This window comes from Centruroides sculpturatus, unplaced genomic scaffold, assembly GCF_000671375.1.
Source record: "Centruroides sculpturatus isolate CEXI.00-Female unplaced genomic scaffold, Cexi_2.0 scaffold2211, whole genome shotgun sequence".
Classification (NCBI taxonomy): domain Eukaryota; kingdom Metazoa; phylum Arthropoda; class Arachnida; order Scorpiones; family Buthidae; genus Centruroides; species Centruroides sculpturatus.
In genome coordinates, this window is record NW_019386367.1 from 43,230 (window position 1) to 61,864 (window position 18,635).

Below are 18,635 nucleotides of genomic sequence, written 5' to 3' on the forward strand. Positions count from 1 at the left end.
TTTTTTTTTAGATCATTAATTTAAAATCTTCTCCAATAAATTTATTATAAAATTTATTGATAGTAAATTTTAAAATTTGAAAAATTAATGCCAAATGATTACTATTCAGGAGCAGTGGTATTAACTCAAAACTTGATAGCTTAGGACTAAACTACATTAAATAAGCTTCAAAACTATTATAAAATATAAATAAAATTCATATGTAAGTTCTTTAATAAAATCTTACATATTGGACAACTCAATGCTTTATGAAGAGCTATGTAGCAGTTCAAACCCAACCAAGCTTTGTATGCTGATGTTTCCAACACACTGAAAAAAATTTAATTCCAAAATTCAGAAAAAAATCTATCTTATGCATAATGCTCATGTGTTATGATCAATTTCTGAATGTAAAACTATCTATGGTAAGTAAAATGCCATTTTTATTAATGCAGATCAGCAGTTATGATCATGACTATACCTGTACATACATTGTGAAGCTGTTTAATTAAAATGCCAATGCTGCAAGTGCAGTTTAAGAATTACAACATCTTAAGAAATTGTACCAACACTTTTTGCTGCTCACAATGTCACAAGTTTCATAAGAGTAAGTTTTGAAACTAAATTTGTTTCATGTGGAAATATCTTCTTTATGTCTAAAAATATTAGCATACAAAACTTATTTTGGTTAAATTTGGACTGTTATATATTTCTGTAGAAAGTATTTAATACGAATTCTTTTAATTATAATCATCTTGTACTTTTACCTTAATGTATTCTATATATATAAATATCAATAAAGAATAAGTTCATTTTCCTTACCGAAATTTCTTCACCCTCCAGATATTCTTCAATCACTAATGTTTCTCCAGCTTTGCTCAAAGCTTTATCCTAAGATTTTATTATATTTTTTTAATTAGAAAATTTTTTACAAAATATAATAATAATTAATAGTCTGAAAATACTACTTCACTAAACAAAAACTATTTGACTGTTTCTTCTGAAAATATGTTTGAATTTTTAATCATAGATAATCTTTTATATAAATATATTGAGGTTTATTCGAGTCCATTTTATCTTATAATAAGAAACAAAATAAAGTTAAAAAAAAACATTGCTTTATTCACTTTCAAGAGTCCAATTATTTATTAGGATTAAACATTTTTCAAAACTTTAACTTCCTTAAAGATGGGACTTTAAAGTTCTGAACAAATAGAACAGAATACAACATACAAATTTTTAAATGAAAACATTCAGATACTGAAATTATATAAAAAATAATAATTAAAAAATAAGGTTAATTTGAAATAATATATCAAACTTAAAACAATTCATACAAATGTTAAATTTTTTAATGTTTTTTAAGAGCAATAGAAAATCAACAAAATGATAAATTTGTTGTTTGCATAGAAGTATTTTTGGAATAAAGAGTACAGTAGAGTCCTGTACAATGCAGAGGATTCATTATGCATTATAGGAAATTGCATTATCGAAACCTGCATTACAGGTATCACATGATTTATGAAAGTTTAAATCTTGGCCTATAAGTTGAAAAAAAAAAAAAAATGTATACCTCTGATCGACAAAATTCAAGAGTGTTGCTTGCTTTATTTGCACATTGTATGGGAAAAATTATTTTATTAAAGTATATGATAAGATTAAGAGAACATGATAACAACAAAAAATTATTAAAAGATTAAGATATATCAAATTAGTCTCCTAACTATCAGACTTGTGAACTTGCATTTTAGGGGAAATGAAATAGGAATACTGATCACATGTAATCTATTTCATTACAAATGAGAAAAAATCATTTGAATCAGACTGTAAAAGTGTGGTATATAAATCTGAATTCAGTATAAAGATAACAAAAATGGGGATCTGGTATATAAGAATCACAAGTAAAACTTTTAAAGAAAACAAATTAGATGTAAAAAGAAGGAAAAACTAGCCTTGGCAAAGGAGATATATAAAAACAAAAAGACAGAAATAAAATGGACAAATCAAAAAGTATGTTGGCTGATTCAAAAAACTTCTACATCTAGATAACAGAACTGACCATTGCCAAATGACTGTAAACAAAAGAAAAAGGAAATCAGACTTGGCACCTTTGGTCCTTGATAACATTGGACTGTTAATTTTTCAATGTGTATATTTGTTTTTTAAGTTTGATATGTTATTTTAAATTAACATTTATTTATTTTTTCAATTTAATTATTATTTCTTAATATAATTTCAGTATCTGATAGAATATTTTTATTTTAAAATTTTAATTATTCTTCATTTATATATATTGTATTTTATTCTGTTCAGTTCAACTTGATCTGAAGATTGGATGCTAATGTTCTATAACATATTTAATCCTAATAAATAATTGGATGTTGGCCAAGGCTGTTAAGGCATACAAGGTCTGTTCAAAAAGTATCGGACCTTTGGTCGGCAAAAATAAATTTATTGACTTTGAGGAACAAAACCCTAATCCCCTTCAAAGTAGTCTCCTTGGTAATGTATACACTTCTCCCAGCGTTTCTGCCATTGCTGGAAACACTGCTGGAACGCATCTTTTGGAATGGTTATCAGCCGGTCCGTCGCATTTCGCACGATGTCTTCTCTCGACTAAATTTGGGTTCCTTTTAGCGGCATTTTCAGCTTGAGAAATAGCCAAAGGTCACACGGAGCCATGTGGAGAGAATACGGAGCGTGACGAACCACAGGAGTATTGTGTTTGGCGACGAAAGCCCGAATCAGATGCGCAGAATGGGCGGATGCGTTATCACGATGGAGCTGCCAAGTTTTGATCGACCACAGATCCCATCGTTTGCATCGCACTGTATCGGAAAGACGACGAAGGACCTCCTGGTAGTACTCCTTTGCGATGGTTTGGCCTTGTGGTGCGTACTCACGACACACCACCCCACGAGAGTCGAAAAAACTGTCAACATGACCTTTGATATTGCTGCGGACCTGCCGCGCTTTTTTTGGCCTCGAGGATCGTCCCCGAAAGCCTGCTGAATCTTGCGAATGGTTTACACTCGGGTATCGCCAAGGTTTTTGGCAAAATTTGATGTAATATCGCTGCTCACGTTGTTCAGTCATTTTCCAGCTTAGTGAAATCCGACGAGAGCGCACTACATGACCTCACTCATACGCCGATTGCCAACGACTGACGCTTTCTGCAGGCGGGAAAAAATTCAGGGCTGTGCATGACTGTCCCCTCCACAACTCCACCGAAGGAGGCCTCTCTCGCATCATTGGTTTACGCGGAAAAAAATAAGGTCCGATACTTTTTGAACAGACCTTGTAAGTCTACTATCTTGGGGAAGCTGGGATTGAATCTGGGTGAGCAACCTCAAAATTTTTCATGGGTAATTGTCCCTCACTACCTGGTTGCCCCCTTTGTGGGTTTGGTTGGACTCATAATCGGCATAGAATAAGACCCTCTTAATGCCCACAGGCCTGAAAGATTCAAAAATAAATAAATAATTTGACTCCAGAAAGTGAATAAGATTATATTGTTTCTTAAACCTTTTTATTAAAAGTGTAGTTTCTTAAATTACTTGTAATGATGTATCATAATTGTTTCAAAATACACAATTTTTTATATTCACAATTAAATATAATGACTAAAATAACAAAAACAGTGAAAATTTTAGAATAATTGTGCTTTTCACATTTTACCTCTATGATTGTATCAATTGCTTTAACAGCTTCTTCTTTTGTTTCAGCAACAATTACACCTTTTCCTGCAGCAAGTCCACTTGCCTTTACAACTAATGCTTTGTAGGGAGCCCTGTAATGGATTTAAAAGTTTACATACCACATAAAAGTGTTATATGTACACATCATTGAAAGATTTCTAGTCCCTTACGTAAAAATGTGTTGTTTAGCATCTTCAGGGTTTGTAAAAGACTTCCATCTTGCAGTAGGAATGTTATGTTTATCCATAAATGCCTTAGCAAAAGCTTTACTAGCTTCTATCTGTGCTGCTTTTTGGCAAGGACCAAAACATTTGATATTATTTTTTAACAAATAATCAGAAATACCTAAAATTATAAAATAAAATTATTTCATGGACACCCATTTTATCTTATAATAAGAAACAAAATAAAGTTAAAAAAAAACATTGCTTTATTCACTTTCAAGAGTCCAATTATTTATTAGGATTAAACATTTTTCAAAACTTTAACTTCCTTAAAGATGGGACTTTAAAGTTCTGAACAAATAGAACAGAATACAACATACAAATTTTTAAATGAAAACATTCAGATACTGAAATTATATAAAAAATAATAATTAAAAAATAAGGTTAATTTGAAATAATATATCAAACTTAAAACAATTCATACAAATGTTAAATTTTTTAATGTTTTTTAAGAGCAATAGAAAATCAACAAAATGATAAATTTGTTGTTTGCATAGAAGTATTTTTGGAATAAAGAGTACAGTAGAGTCCTGTACAATGCAGAGGATTCATTATGCATTATAGGAAATTGCATTATCGAAACCTGCATTACAGGTATCACATGATTTATGAAAGTTTAAATCTTGGCCTATAAGTTGAAAAAAAAAAAAAAATGTATACCTCTGATCGACAAAATTCAAGAGTGTTGCTTGCTTTATTTGCACATTGTATGGGAAAAATTATTTTATTAAAGTATATGATAAGATTAAGAGAACATGATAACAACAAAAAATTATTAAAAGATTAAGATATATCAAATTAGTCTCCTAACTATCAGACTTGTGAACTTGCATTTTAGGGGAAATGAAATAGGAATACTGATCACATGTAATCTATTTCATTACAAATGAGAAAAAATCATTTGAATCAGACTGTAAAAGTGTGGTATATAAATCTGAATTCAGTATAAAGATAACAAAAATGGGGATCTGGTATATAAGAATCACAAGTAAAACTTTTAAAGAAAACAAATTAGATGTAAAAAGAAGGAAAAACTAGCCTTGGCAAAGGAGATATATAAAAACAAAAAGACAGAAATAAAATGGACAAATCAAAAAGTATGTTGGCTGATTCAAAAAACTTCTACATCTAGATAACAGAACTGACCATTGCCAAATGACTGTAAACAAAAGAAAAAGGAAATCAGACTTGGCACCTTTGGTCCTTGATAACATTGGACTGTTAATTTTTCAATGTGTATATTTGTTTTTTAAGTTTGATATGTTATTTTAAATTAACATTTATTTATTTTTTCAATTTAATTATTATTTCTTAATATAATTTCAGTATCTGATAGAATATTTTTATTTTAAAATTTTAATTATTCTTCATTTATATATATTGTATTTTATTCTGTTCAGTTCAACTTGATCTGAAGATTGGATGCTAATGTTCTATAACATATTTAATCCTAATAAATAATTGGATGTTGGCCAAGGCTGTTAAGGCATACAAGGTCTGTTCAAAAAGTATCGGACCTTTGGTCGGCAAAAATAAATTTATTGACTTTGAGGAACAAAACCCTAATCCCCTTCAAAGTAGTCTCCTTGGTAATGTATACACTTCTCCCAGCGTTTCTGCCATTGCTGGAAACACTGCTGGAACGCATCTTTTGGAATGGTTATCAGCCGNCACGTATCAACTAAATAAAGATGAGACAACCCACCAAGTGTCTTAATTTATAGCACTTTATTGTGTTAGAAGCATAAACGAATTGCAAAGCACGGTTTCATATCATCAAAATCTATAGTTGTTTTTATTTTCTAATCTGTGATGATAGTCAAATGGTAAGTTATGAAACCGTGAGCTTCTTCAATATATAGATATATAACTGTATTCCAGATATCCCCATATAACACAATAGTTAGGTTTAAAAAAAATGTCGTGTTATGTGAATAAAAAATGTTGAATGATAGTGAACACCTATAAAAATGTTGTAATCTTTTTAATGGGAATGTCTCCAATTTTCAAATGTATTAGAGAAAAACCACGTTGTAGGAGGGATATTTGTATATACGTAAACATATACACATATTTATAATAACACTTATTTTGAAAATATAAAAGAAATTTTCATTTTTTCAATTTCATGAAGATCTGCTTCCTGGACGACCAGATGGCTCTATTAAGGCACTGATCCTGACTTTTTTAAGTAGAGGTTCGCTGCCTGGTGGGAGGCGTATTCGGAAAAATGCCATCGGTAAAAGTCCGTTCTTCCGTCAGAAACCGTAGTTTGGCTCTAGTTCTAACCAGGCCTATCAGCTTCTTACGATATAAATTAGCTGGCATAAATAAATCTTTAAATAGAGAAACTTTTCTAATCTCAGTACTGGGGTGAAATCTACACTACACTATTCGGAACCTGTAACCGGTGCATGACGCGTATATATTGTATACCACTGTTGACAAATGTTTTTGAACAATCTCTTTGCTCTTCTTCAGGTTAACTGGAATTCCCTGGACAGAGTGTACTTTATTTGTTGGGATCAGGTGTCATTTCGACAAAGTGGGTCCTTTCTAACATGCGCGGTCGTGCAATGGAGGGGGAAGTTGCAGGTTGGAATCCAACAGTGATTGCCAGGCCAGAGATAGAGTCAGCTCCTCCTTCCGGTTAATGCACGTGGTTACCCGGTCAGTTGTCCCTGATTGGGATAGAATAGACTCCAGGGAGTCTGGTACAATTGGGAGGATCTTTATCATTCCATAGGATATGGAAAATTGTGGGACATCTTCTGTATGCTAACCATATCCCGTATTCTCTGGCTATCTTCTTATGTACTGTATTAGGTATGGGTTGAATGTGACGGGGACTCGTGTCAAACCGTCTTGCTGGGAGTCGGCAACATTATTTGCGATCAGGGTGTATTTCAGGTGTTAGTATCGTTCTACTAAGTGGCAAGTCATATTCAGGAACCCATGATTGGTTGCTATCCTCCTGATGCAGGCTAATTCGGTTGCCAGGGCCAGCTTGGTGGACAAGTGCAAGAACGTCCTTTCCACTATAGCTCTAAAGGTGGCCACCTTGTTTGGGAATGGGTTGTAAGAATTGGCTGGTATGTACGTGGGGGTGGCTGAGGGTTTGTGGTAAATGGATGTGTGGATCCAGCATCCATACATCTGTCCTACTATTTTTATTTCTATGTCAAGAAAATTTTGATAATGATGAATATTTATGTGTATAATCTGCATTGACAATAAAAGCAATCTTTTCTAATTATGACAGATAACTATTATGTAAAGATAAACACATGCATTATTATGTACTATATCATTTTAGAATGTCTTCCATCAATCATATATTGCTTACATTTGTATGGATTTCTTACATTTTTATTTTTATCTTATATCTGTAATTAAAAGTTTTTATTTTAATCTGTAACATAAAAATTATTGGAAATACTATATACAAGAATACAAGAAATACTACAGGTGAAAAAATAAAGATTTTTTGTTTTTCTGATTAAGAACTCCTTTTACAAATAGCCGTACACCAGTGTAATAGTCCTAATAATCTGATAAGTCCAAGTTGACAATTTTTAGAATAAAGTACGATTTAAGGACATTTAGGCAATTAAATTAACATATTTCAAATAATATTTACTTTGTTAACTTCATTAACAATCACAATATTACACTGCTGACATATTTTGTTTAATCTTTTGTTCATCATCTTTTCTCAGGTTCTTGAATTTTTGCTACTGATTTTAAAATATGTGTTAATGTGAATCTTTGTAAAAAGAGGAAACATAAAATGAAACCTTACTGTATCAGTAATCAATATAAACTGTTTTAGTAATAACTTTATCCAAAGTCATCTATAAACTATAAAATTTCAAATTAGACATGGAAATCAAATTCTAAAATGTAAAAACCTTCCCTATATTGTTTACAATTTTATGGATATTTTAAATATATGAAAAAGGAAATTCAAACTGGAAAATAATCAAACGATATCATGCAAACAACCTTTTATTCCCAAATTTGAAAATCATCCTAAATGAATTTTCAATATTCTAATGTTTCAGAAATACAACAAAAAATAAGTTAATTAATGCATGGACCCAAAATTTATTTGTAAAGCAGCTTGAAAATATTTGTCTAATCATTAAAACTTGCTGGAAAGTGAAAAATGTGTTTGTACAATATTGATTAACATTGTAAACATTTATCAATTAATTTTTACCTTGATATTTCATGAAATATCAACTTTCTGCTATCATTTAAGTTTAAAAATTTTGATCATTGTCATATGACAATTCCAAGATAAATTAATGAGATAATCAATACTAATATCCAACTCAAAGCAATATATATATATATATATAAATGGACATGTATGTCCCTATATTTCACTTTTTCGCCAAAACTACACATCGCACGTGAATGGTGTTTGTATGTGGTGGTAGCCCCAAGTCTCCATTCGTGCATAGGGGTGGTTGCGTCTCGATAGCTATAAGGGTGCGGGAGATATGAGGCTGAAAGTGGTTGAAAGTGGCTTTCTATTTCGAATGTTTTGTTCGAATTTGTTCGAATTAAATTCGAACATAAAATTCGAATATTGGTTCGATTATAGAACGATTGTAAACGTTCCAGAAACGTTGAAAATAGTTCGTTTGACTAAACGTAAAAATTCTCTAATTAGTCTGGAAACGGGGGACCTAATTCTTGCATTCTGTGAAAACGGGTAAGATTAGCTATAATGTAATTATCTTAATCTTCACTATCGTTACTTTTTGCCCAGCGAAGCGGGTCCTTGCAGCTAGATTCTAGATTACTCAGAAAAACAGTCTTTTATATATATAAAAAAAACTATATTACATACAAATAAAAACCCAGCGAAGCGAGTCCTTGCAGCTAGTATATATATATATAATTTCTTGAATAATTTTAAACATATGTTAAATAGAAATATTCTACACTAAATGTATAAAATAAATTGCATATATAGTAGATAATTATAATTTTGAAATCACAAAAATAAATATATAGATATGTACCAAAATTATTATTTTACCATTTGCAAGAGGATCTTCTGGTCCAACAACAACTAATTTGATATCTTCATTACGACACCATTTTACAATGTTATCAGGATTTTTGATATCCAAAACTATAAAATTTTATTTAGAAAATTAATTATAATATTTTAAAAATTTTATTTTGAAATCATTAATAAATTTTATATCAGTACTTTTCCTTACCTATGTTTGAAATTTTGTCCTGTTGGAAAGTTCCAGCATTCCCAGGAGACACATATACATGCTGTACAAGTGATGATTCAGCTAATTTCCAAGCCAGGGCATGTTCACGGCCACCTCCACCAATCACTAATACTTTATCTGGCATTTTATTCTCTATTCCTATATATACTTTTATATAATTAAATATAATTAGTTTGTTTTTAAATCCATAACTAATTTTAAACATATTTATATAATTTATTAATCTACATTAATAATGGTTTAAAAATTATTTTTAAAATACAATTTATAATATAAGAATATATTATTTATTTAGCATTACATATTTGGATGTACTATACATTCTAAAGACATGAATAAAAAAATTCCTGGCCAATTTATATTAAATTAAACTTTAATAAATATTTGATCAAGATATTTAATGATTCATTTTTTAAACTTTAAAATTCTGTTTGTCTAAGAATGAAAAAGTGATAATTAGAAATATTAACAATATTTTATTATACCAACAGTTATATTTAAATGTATAGCTTGAAATTTTCAATTCAGTCAAATATTAATTTAGAATCAATTCCTTTCACTTAATACAGTCTGATCAGAAATGAGATGGTTTTCAAATTCATTTACATATATTACTCTTTACACTCTATGAAACTAACTCATAAGAGGCCTTTTAATCATATCCATCTTGAGTTAAGCCAGGCCTACAATAGAGGGTGTCAGATGTTGAAGAACAGGATGACATATTTGTGATAGACCATCCTGAAAAATTCCTGTAGTTTTTTGGCTAACTGGACTTCATTCCAAGGTCTTCAGAGCAGTAGACTGCAACCTTAACTACTTAGATATCTGGCCTAATCTTAATTCTATTAGATGCTTTTAAGTGTAAAAAATGCAGTGAAAAGATTTAGGATAATGGCTAGTTTATGAGCTTTTTCTATTTCCTAATACCTACTGTTTAATTGTAATAATTTTAATATCAAAACAAACTTGTGTGATGGCATACAGTGTGTTAAATGCAATTTGGTTCTTTTCTTTCCATTATTTATTTTATATTTATATTATATATATATATATTCAGCCAATGTCTAGAAAAATGGAAAATCCAGAAACATGGATCACTTACAATCTCAAGCTTGCAGGATAAGTGAACCATTACTTTACCAGATAAATCTTTTATATTTATAATTTTTAATCTGAAATAGTCATGGCTGTCCACATTATCCAAGGTAATATCAGTCCACATTATTTTCAATAATCAGGATTCTAATATAATAATGTTTTTACAAATTTTATTTTCTGTTACTACTAAATTTGATTTACTTATTTGTGTCATTTTTCTGTTCTATATCAAACCACACTTTTGACTAATGAATTGTATATAATTTTAATTTTTAGCAACCCATTATTCCATAAAATTCTATTTACAGCTAGCATTGTTCAATTTCTCATATTTATTATATTATTAATTTTTCCCCTCTCAGTTCCCATTTCCAGATAAATTCCTTACAGCTTCATATAATTCTTTTTTTTACTTTCCAAAACTGAGTGTTGATAGTTCTTCATTAATCAAAAAATTTTCTTTAATTGAATATATTAATTTCACCAATCACATTCTTCTACGGTTCCTGATCACGTATTTTATACTTTTATATTTTTAAGTAACAAACAAAAGAAAAAATTTTATTAATGTTTTAAATTTTAATGGTTTAAAGATTCATATCTTTTCAGTAGTGATTTAACCAGTTTATTTTGTCCACACACACATTTAAACAAATAGGTAGGCCTACCGTACATCCATAAACATTAAGAAATAAATACATCCTTTTCTCTAATATTCAATATGAGATTATCTCAAACAGTAAAATGAAACCAGTTCAGTCACAAAAATAGAAAAAAACATACTTTCCTACAAAGATATCAGAATGGAATTCACTAATAAGAAAGAATGAATGGCCAAGAATAATCTACAGTAAGAAAATAAATGCTCAAGAATACAGTCGACCCCCCTATAACACTGTTGATAATTCCGTTTTATATGAATTCCATGTTGTACGAGTCACTTAGATTTTACAAACACGTGAGCCGTTGACAGCCCAGCACACGTATTTGTAAAATCTAAGTGACTCTTACAACATGAAATTCATATAAAATGGAATTATCAACAAAGTTATGGGGGGGTCGACTGTACTCTGTAAAAACTACAAATTAAATATAATTAGATGAAAGGACAAGAAAAAAAATTGAATACAAGAAGATAGCAAAGACATTAAGAGTTATATAGTTCCAATATAGTTCCATTTATATAATAAAATATTGCAAATAACTTAAATTAATATTCACAAACTATATTGTTTTCTCAAGAACAAATATTCATCCTCAATCACTTGGTGTCTATGATCAAAAACAATATTGGCCATATCCTTATTATGTCACTGCATATTATAACTTGCTAATTTTTTTCCAAAAATTTCTGATTATCTTATGAATTCCACTGAAAAGTATATTCTAATTTGAAAATTGTTGGTTACTTTCTAGAAAAGTTGCATAAACTTCAAAAGTACTAACGAATATTAAAATCTTAACCTTTTCAATTTAAGAAAAAATTTTAAAATTTAAATGAATGTCATCTCTGAATAATTTTACATTATTGCAATTAATATTTCATCTCATACCAAGTATGAAAATAACGAAATTCTTTTATAACTACCATAGCAACAAGTTCCGCTGGTTTTTCTAAATGCAGTTCATTTAGTTTTATTGTCACTAAGCAAATTAAAAAGAAATGACTGATAAAGAATATACTGTATATTTGTTCAATTTGTACCCCAAATATTTTATTTTCTTTTATTATTATTTAACATTTAAGCTAAATAGATTTATTGATGTTTGTATATATTGACCAGTATTACTAAAAAGAAATTTGTTCAATTCTAATATAACAATATATACAATTATGATGATCTCCTTACATCATTACTAAATTTTTGTCAAGGTCACATTTACCAATAATGAAATAATATTTGAATTTCAAATATTTGACTTTGACAGTGATATAAAAATTGTCTTTTAGCATCAATATTTTTGAATATTAATTTGTAGATCTTATCTGTTTGATTAAAATCACTTTTTTCTTATTGAAGAATTTAGTAAATCTAAATATAGAATGTTTTATCATAAAATATTCTGAATTTCTTGAGAAAATTGTAAAATGTTTTATAATATGAAAAAAAGTAAATTGAACAATTTGAAACCAAAGAACTTATATGTTTTTTTTAATCTCAAAATTTATCATAGTTTAAAATAACAGAATACTAGTAACAAATTTATATATGATAAGAGAGATTATATTATACGTAAGTTATGCAATAACAGACTTAAGTAACAGAAGATAACTATTCACTTGATAACACTTTCTTCTATCTGATTAACAACCACTGGAAGAGAATACAAAATTATGGAAAATTTTTAAAAATCTGAAATAAAAAATCAGTTTTAGTATTCAAACACACAAAAATTTTATTTTGTGTTTTAATCTAAAAATTTGCTATAAATAATTCAATTAAACTTATTAGTTTTCTATTGGTTTTAATTCATGAATCAGACACATCCTCCTTTTCTTCTAGAGAGAAAATGTTAAAACAAATCTAAATAAATTAACAACTTTGAACACATTATAGATCTTGGTGGTCCTAGGAAAAATACATTTTAGAGACCATTCCATCATGCATCCTGCACTTAAATGTACTTTTTTAACAAATTTATATTTAGATAACAATCAAGGACACTTTTAATTTGAAATAGCCATGTTTCAAATTGTTGCTAGTATCAACCTATTATTTTTTCTCAATAAACAGAAAGTCATTTGGACCCCTTGGACCAATGCCTACAGTATAACACGCCTCTGACCTTAAATGCAAGCATCCAATTAAATACGATTGCACAGTAATTCAGTTTAGAGTTGAACGCAAACGAAACTTCGTTTAACAGTAGTAAAAGAATCGCAATCAGTAAATAGTCACAAGAAGCGTATGAAATACGAAACTTTTATAGGATTATAATTATTTCTAATAGATCGTCAATATTTTACGTAGAAAACCGTAGGAAAACTAAATATATTTCTTACCAAATACACAGCGACGAGTCTATATCGTCCGATCGGACTTCTACGATAAATGTAAAAAGTTAACACGTGTTTTAATTAATTTAACCACGTGAATGTTGTCAGCGAGATGATTGGCTGTCAAAGTTGAGACGCTTTGGAAAGTCGACAGAGATTGGACATTCCATCGGACAGACAAAGTTCGAGAAATCGTCGTCGAAAGATATTGGTTATCTGTTTGTTTACGTGAATTTAAGCCTTAATTAATTGTAAAAAACAAAGTAGCTCTTACATTAGTTACACTTCCGCAATAGAACGTTTTTAAAATCATTACGCGTTCGCGTAAAATTTTATCATGTATGTGGCTATAACATAACGCAATACGAGAACGATTTTCCAAGAAAAAATGGTTCTTTGTTGCGTTATTTAATTAATTAATTCACGCAAACAGACTCTCTACAGAAAAGTGACTCCTAAGTAGGGCGTTAAAATAAGTGTTGAGTGTTGTGATCTTTGGTATGTTTTTTTTTTTTTTTTACCGAATAGCCGAGCGGTGAAGATGGTAGTCTACCGCTCTGGTGGATTCTGGATCGAATTCTGACGAGTCGAAAAATCCCAGGATGCCCACCGGTGGCCGAGTGGACCGTCTCCGCCTAATGGTGGTGACCAGACCCTAAACACCGGAGTTCGATCGGGGGTTCGCACCTCACTCGGACGAGCTGGCAGCGGGAGTTTTTCCGGGTTTTCCTCCTTGCCAATGACGCCTGAATAGGGGCCAGCTTCCCCTCCAAGTTTTCCCGGAAGGCATTCTGTCCCCCTTCTCGCGTGGGCCGTCTCATATAAGGCCAACTTTGGTCGCTGTGTGACCTCTCTCCTGTCTTCTTCGGATTGATCTGCGCGATCACCCTTCATGTTTCTTCCGGGGTGCAAAGCATAAGGCTATACACTCCACTTATCGAAATGAAATGAAATGAAATTCCAGGATTTTTTCGGGGATGGTTCGACTGGATATGTCGGCACACGGCCGTCCAATTGTGAGTTCGGTCGAACCCATAATGGGCTAGCTAAAAGAGGCCAACTTGGTGCCCACAGGGAGATGGGTTCGGCCAAAACCATAATGGGCTAGCTTTTGTTTTTTTTTTAACTCTTTCCGCCCTGTGGGCACTAAGAGGGCCTGTTTTTGCAAGCCCGTTATGGGTTCGGCCAGGCCCACAGTGGGGCTGCCGGGTAGTGAGGGACGGGGCCCGACATATCCGAACGGACCACCCCCCGAAGAATTCTTGGGGATTTTTCGACCCGTTCGAATGCGAACCCGGGTCCCCCAGAGCGGTAGGCTGCCGCCTTAAACGCCCGGCCATCCGGCCACATAATGGGCTAGCTAAAAGAGGCCAACTTGGTGCCCACAGGGAGGTAAGTGCAAAAAAAAATAATACCGTAATAATAACCGAAAGTAAATAAAATAGAAATAAAAATGGAATATACAGATTCACAAAGTACATTTCATATACTGTATAATGAATTTTTTTCGCGTTCCCGTGAGATTTGAGATTGACAGGTCAACTGTACATATTTGTTTTTAATGTATAGTCTAAAGCAGTGGTCCCCAACCTTTTTATCGCCGCGGACCGGTCAACGTTTGATATTTTACCGCGGCCCACTGAGGGGGGACGTTGATTGTTTATATTTTAGATTGATTTAATTTAATAATTTTAATTTAATTGTATTTAAACATGCCTTCAAAATAAAATATAGTTACACAAAAAAATAAACGTTAAATCAATGAGAACCCTGAGCTTGTTTCTTTGCAACAAGACGGTTCCATCTGGGGGTAATAGGAGACAATGACACCCGAAGTGTGTTTCTTATGTCCAGTTTATTCCGTTGTTCCGTCGTCCATTAAAAGTCGCACAAACCCGAGAGAAATATACCATAGTAAATAAAATGGAAATACCAGTAATTTAATGTTCCTTGGGCGGCCCGGTACCATTTGATCCACGGACCGGTACCGGTCCGCGGCCCGGGGGTTGGGGACCACTGGTCTAAAGTTTTAAATATGACAGAATGCATTTAAAAAATAAATCCGTTATTTTAAATTACAAGAAAATACTTTTATTACAATTCAAGCAAATAGTTTAAATTTTAAATCGATTTACTTTTATTTTTAAAATTATAATAATATTCGTCTTAATAACTAGCAAATAGGTCAGCCTGTTATATCTAGTGGGGCGTTCGTTAAACAGCGGTCGCTCTGCGATTTCGCCAAATTGGGGTGCCTTGCTGTTTGTGTGCATCTGAGAATGATGAATGAAAAAATGAAAAAGAAGAAGGATCCCGTATCAGTAAGACAATCCATTCTATGGCTAAGTTTTACAATTTAACCATAGAACGGACTGTCTTGCTGATGGAGCATTTTAAAGTAACCATGAAAAAATTAGAATGATAACTATCATTCGAAATGACGCTGGCTTATATCACCGTGTTCATTAGCATGCGCTTTCACAATATATAAATTTTCATTCATAAACATTGAAACGAGACTATCTAAACCATGAAGACGCCATGTTGCTTTCTACCGTAACTACTAATACAAACAGCCATTTTTGCTGTCTGACNGAAATGACGCTGGCTTATATCACCGTGTTCATTAGCATGCGCTTTCACAATATATAAATTTTCATTCATAAACATTGAAACGAGACTATCTAAACCATGAAGACGCCATGTTGCTTTCTACCGTAACTACTAATACAAACAGCCATTTTTGCTGTCTGACAGGAATATACGAACGCGTTCCTCAATAATTTTTATACGGATGCTGCATGTGCAGAGTATCGTATCAGCTAGTTGGGCATAAACTTCTAGGCCAGGGTGGTCCAACCTTTATTCCTAATGGGGCAATGGGCCAAATTAAAAATTTACGTATATTCAGCGGGCAACAAAGGCACAGTACGTACTTTATATAAATATATGCTTTTAAAAAGTTCGAAATGTGAACATCAAATTTTAATAACAAATATATATAATTACATAAAATACTGTATTGTTGACAGTAAAAAAATTATAGTCATACAAAATAAAAATAAATTCAATGTGATTTCTAATATTGCCTTTCTTTTATAATATTGTGAATATCTGCTTTTATGGTACTAGTTTTAGTTCTAAGAATGTTAGTTAAACGGGAATCACTCAACCTATTTTTTCAGCAGTTTTGATGTTTTTCATGTACGAAAAGAATTGTTCACAACAGTATGTTATGCATGTATGGTAGTACAGTTTTCTAGCACCAATTACATCATTACGACATCAACGTGTATCAAGTGAAACGAGAATAATTTTAAACAACATTCTTTACGAAAATGAATGAAAATGTACCTAAAAAATTTATAGTGCATAAAAATATTAAGTGGGCCGAGGGTTGGAGTTCCCTTTTCTATATCACCACGTGGTAAAGTGACATAATTATCATGTAATAGTAGTTGTTGTGGCTACTTGCCTTTTTAATTATTTAAAATTTACGTGTTTTGATAATTTAATTCTCATCGTCTTTCCTTTGTTCTTGTCTTCCCTTTCTAATCTTACTTTTGTCAACGTGGGGGTTATGTTCCGAGAAACATCGAGAACAATAAAGAGGACAACGACAATAAAGAATCTCCATTACTCTTTCCAAAAGGGAAAGAGTAATGGAGATTCTTAATCTCGATTTCGGAGAGGAAGCACGAAGATCCTGACAGGAAAACAAGAGCGAAGATTATGCATCGGCGAATATCGTTAGCTCGACAGGATATAAATTTTATTAGTGCTGCTTTCCGAACAGGAGACTTTCGATCATCATAAAGGTGGATGAGCAACGAAACTATATTTGTTACGAAAGACGGAAAATCATAAAGCTAGATAGCTAGAAGAATTTATTGTGGACCCAAGCGAGGAAAGTATCCCTGACAAAATTCCGGGTATTTTCGTATTGATCTTTCTATCTCTATCCTTCTAATTTCTTATCCTACTTTCCTCTTATTTAGATTGTAAGGTAGTTTTAAGGTAATATTAATTTCGGATTAATTCTGTTACACTCGGAACGTTTTTCTTCTTCTTCTTTTTCTTTTTTGTCTTTAATCACGTGCACTCCCGATGCAGGAATATTTCATTGGTATCCAACCTTAGTTGGGATCGACAAAAGATCCTGCGACACTTGTTTTTTTTGTGTGTGTGTAAATAAATGTATTAATTGTATCTGTTCAATATTTGTGTTTGGTATTACACCCTGTAGCCTATATTGCTTTAGTCAGCATTATATCAACACTCAATCGTCACATTGTATACGTTTATGATGGTCGTTACGCGGGGAATACTGCTTTTCGGTAGGTCTTTTAAAAGCAAGAGGTCATTATTTAGCTATGTATAAATCTAATCTGATTTAAGACCACAGACAACGACACAGTTCTATCGACTCATACAAAAAAATAATCTACACCTAATTCTGTTTTTACACGAACGATTTTAAACAAAATTTGTCAAGTATGATCCTAATGAAAAACGAGCTTTAAAGTTACAACGTGACACGAAATCGTTACTGTCGTCTTATAGAGAATTATATTTCACTGCTTATAAATGAAAAATAGTACCTCGGCCGAAACAACTTGAAAGGTTAGAAATCTACAAAACCTTCGGGAGAAGGGCGGTAGTTCACTTGACGGAGTCATGCTAGATAGCGTATAAAAACTTATAAGTAAAGGTTTCTTCCAATAGCGAGACTAGCGATATGTATTACGTCTTTCTTAATTATGCATAATTAAACAGAGATCGAGATTAAAACAATTCTCTTTATTTCGCCTATTTAACAATGCATTTCGGATTGGTAATTTTCCAATCCCTATTTGGGCTGACGGCTTCAGATCTAAAGTTGCTGTCTATAATTCTTGCCAAGCGAAGTCGGCATTGCCTATGGTTGTATTTTTCCGAAACTTCATCAAACAAACATAGATGTAAAAATAAATAGAAACAAAAATCGAAGTCACGTTAGTTCCCGTTGAGATTTTTTATGTTAATAAATCACTTTTATTCAAAAAAACTTTTGTAAAACATGTCGAAGCTGAAGTATGACTAAATACTTAATTTACACACATCACATCCTATTTTCCGAGCATTAACTATTTAAAAATCTTCCTCCTGATCGGAATTTTCAACTCTACAATCTTCTTTTCTACAACTGTCTGTGTTCATTTTCAATGATTTTATTGCGACTTCATTATCCAAATCAGAACCATTGCGTTTCTCTACTAAAATGCTTGTCATCAGTACACTCAAGACGTTTCGATAGAGAAATAATGATAGATTATTAGAAACTGAAGCGAAGCAGAAGATCAGGAATAACATCTGAAAAATAATTTCTTGAATG

At 31.6% G+C, this 18,635-nt stretch overlaps 1 protein-coding gene across 1 annotated transcript in view; it reads right to left on the bottom strand.

The window, feature by feature from the left end:
- The window catches only part of LOC111614698 (trifunctional purine biosynthetic protein adenosine-3-like), a 47,430-nt gene extending 34,030 nt beyond the window's left edge, over window positions 1-13,400 (bottom strand). The window contains exons 1-6 of the mRNA XM_023356065.1: window positions 13,268-13,400; window positions 9,142-9,309; window positions 8,955-9,050; window positions 3,848-4,022; window positions 3,658-3,769; window positions 802-870 (exon numbers count right to left, since the gene is read on the bottom strand). Of these exons, the coding sequence (XP_023211833.1) occupies window positions 802-870; window positions 3,658-3,769; window positions 3,848-4,022; window positions 8,955-9,050; window positions 9,142-9,286 (597 nt within the window). The 5' untranslated portion in view covers window positions 9,287-9,309; window positions 13,268-13,400. The remainder of the gene's footprint in view (window positions 1-801; window positions 871-3,657; window positions 3,770-3,847; window positions 4,023-8,954; window positions 9,051-9,141; window positions 9,310-13,267) is intronic.
- Between the last annotated feature and the right edge of the window lie 5,235 nt (window positions 13,401-18,635).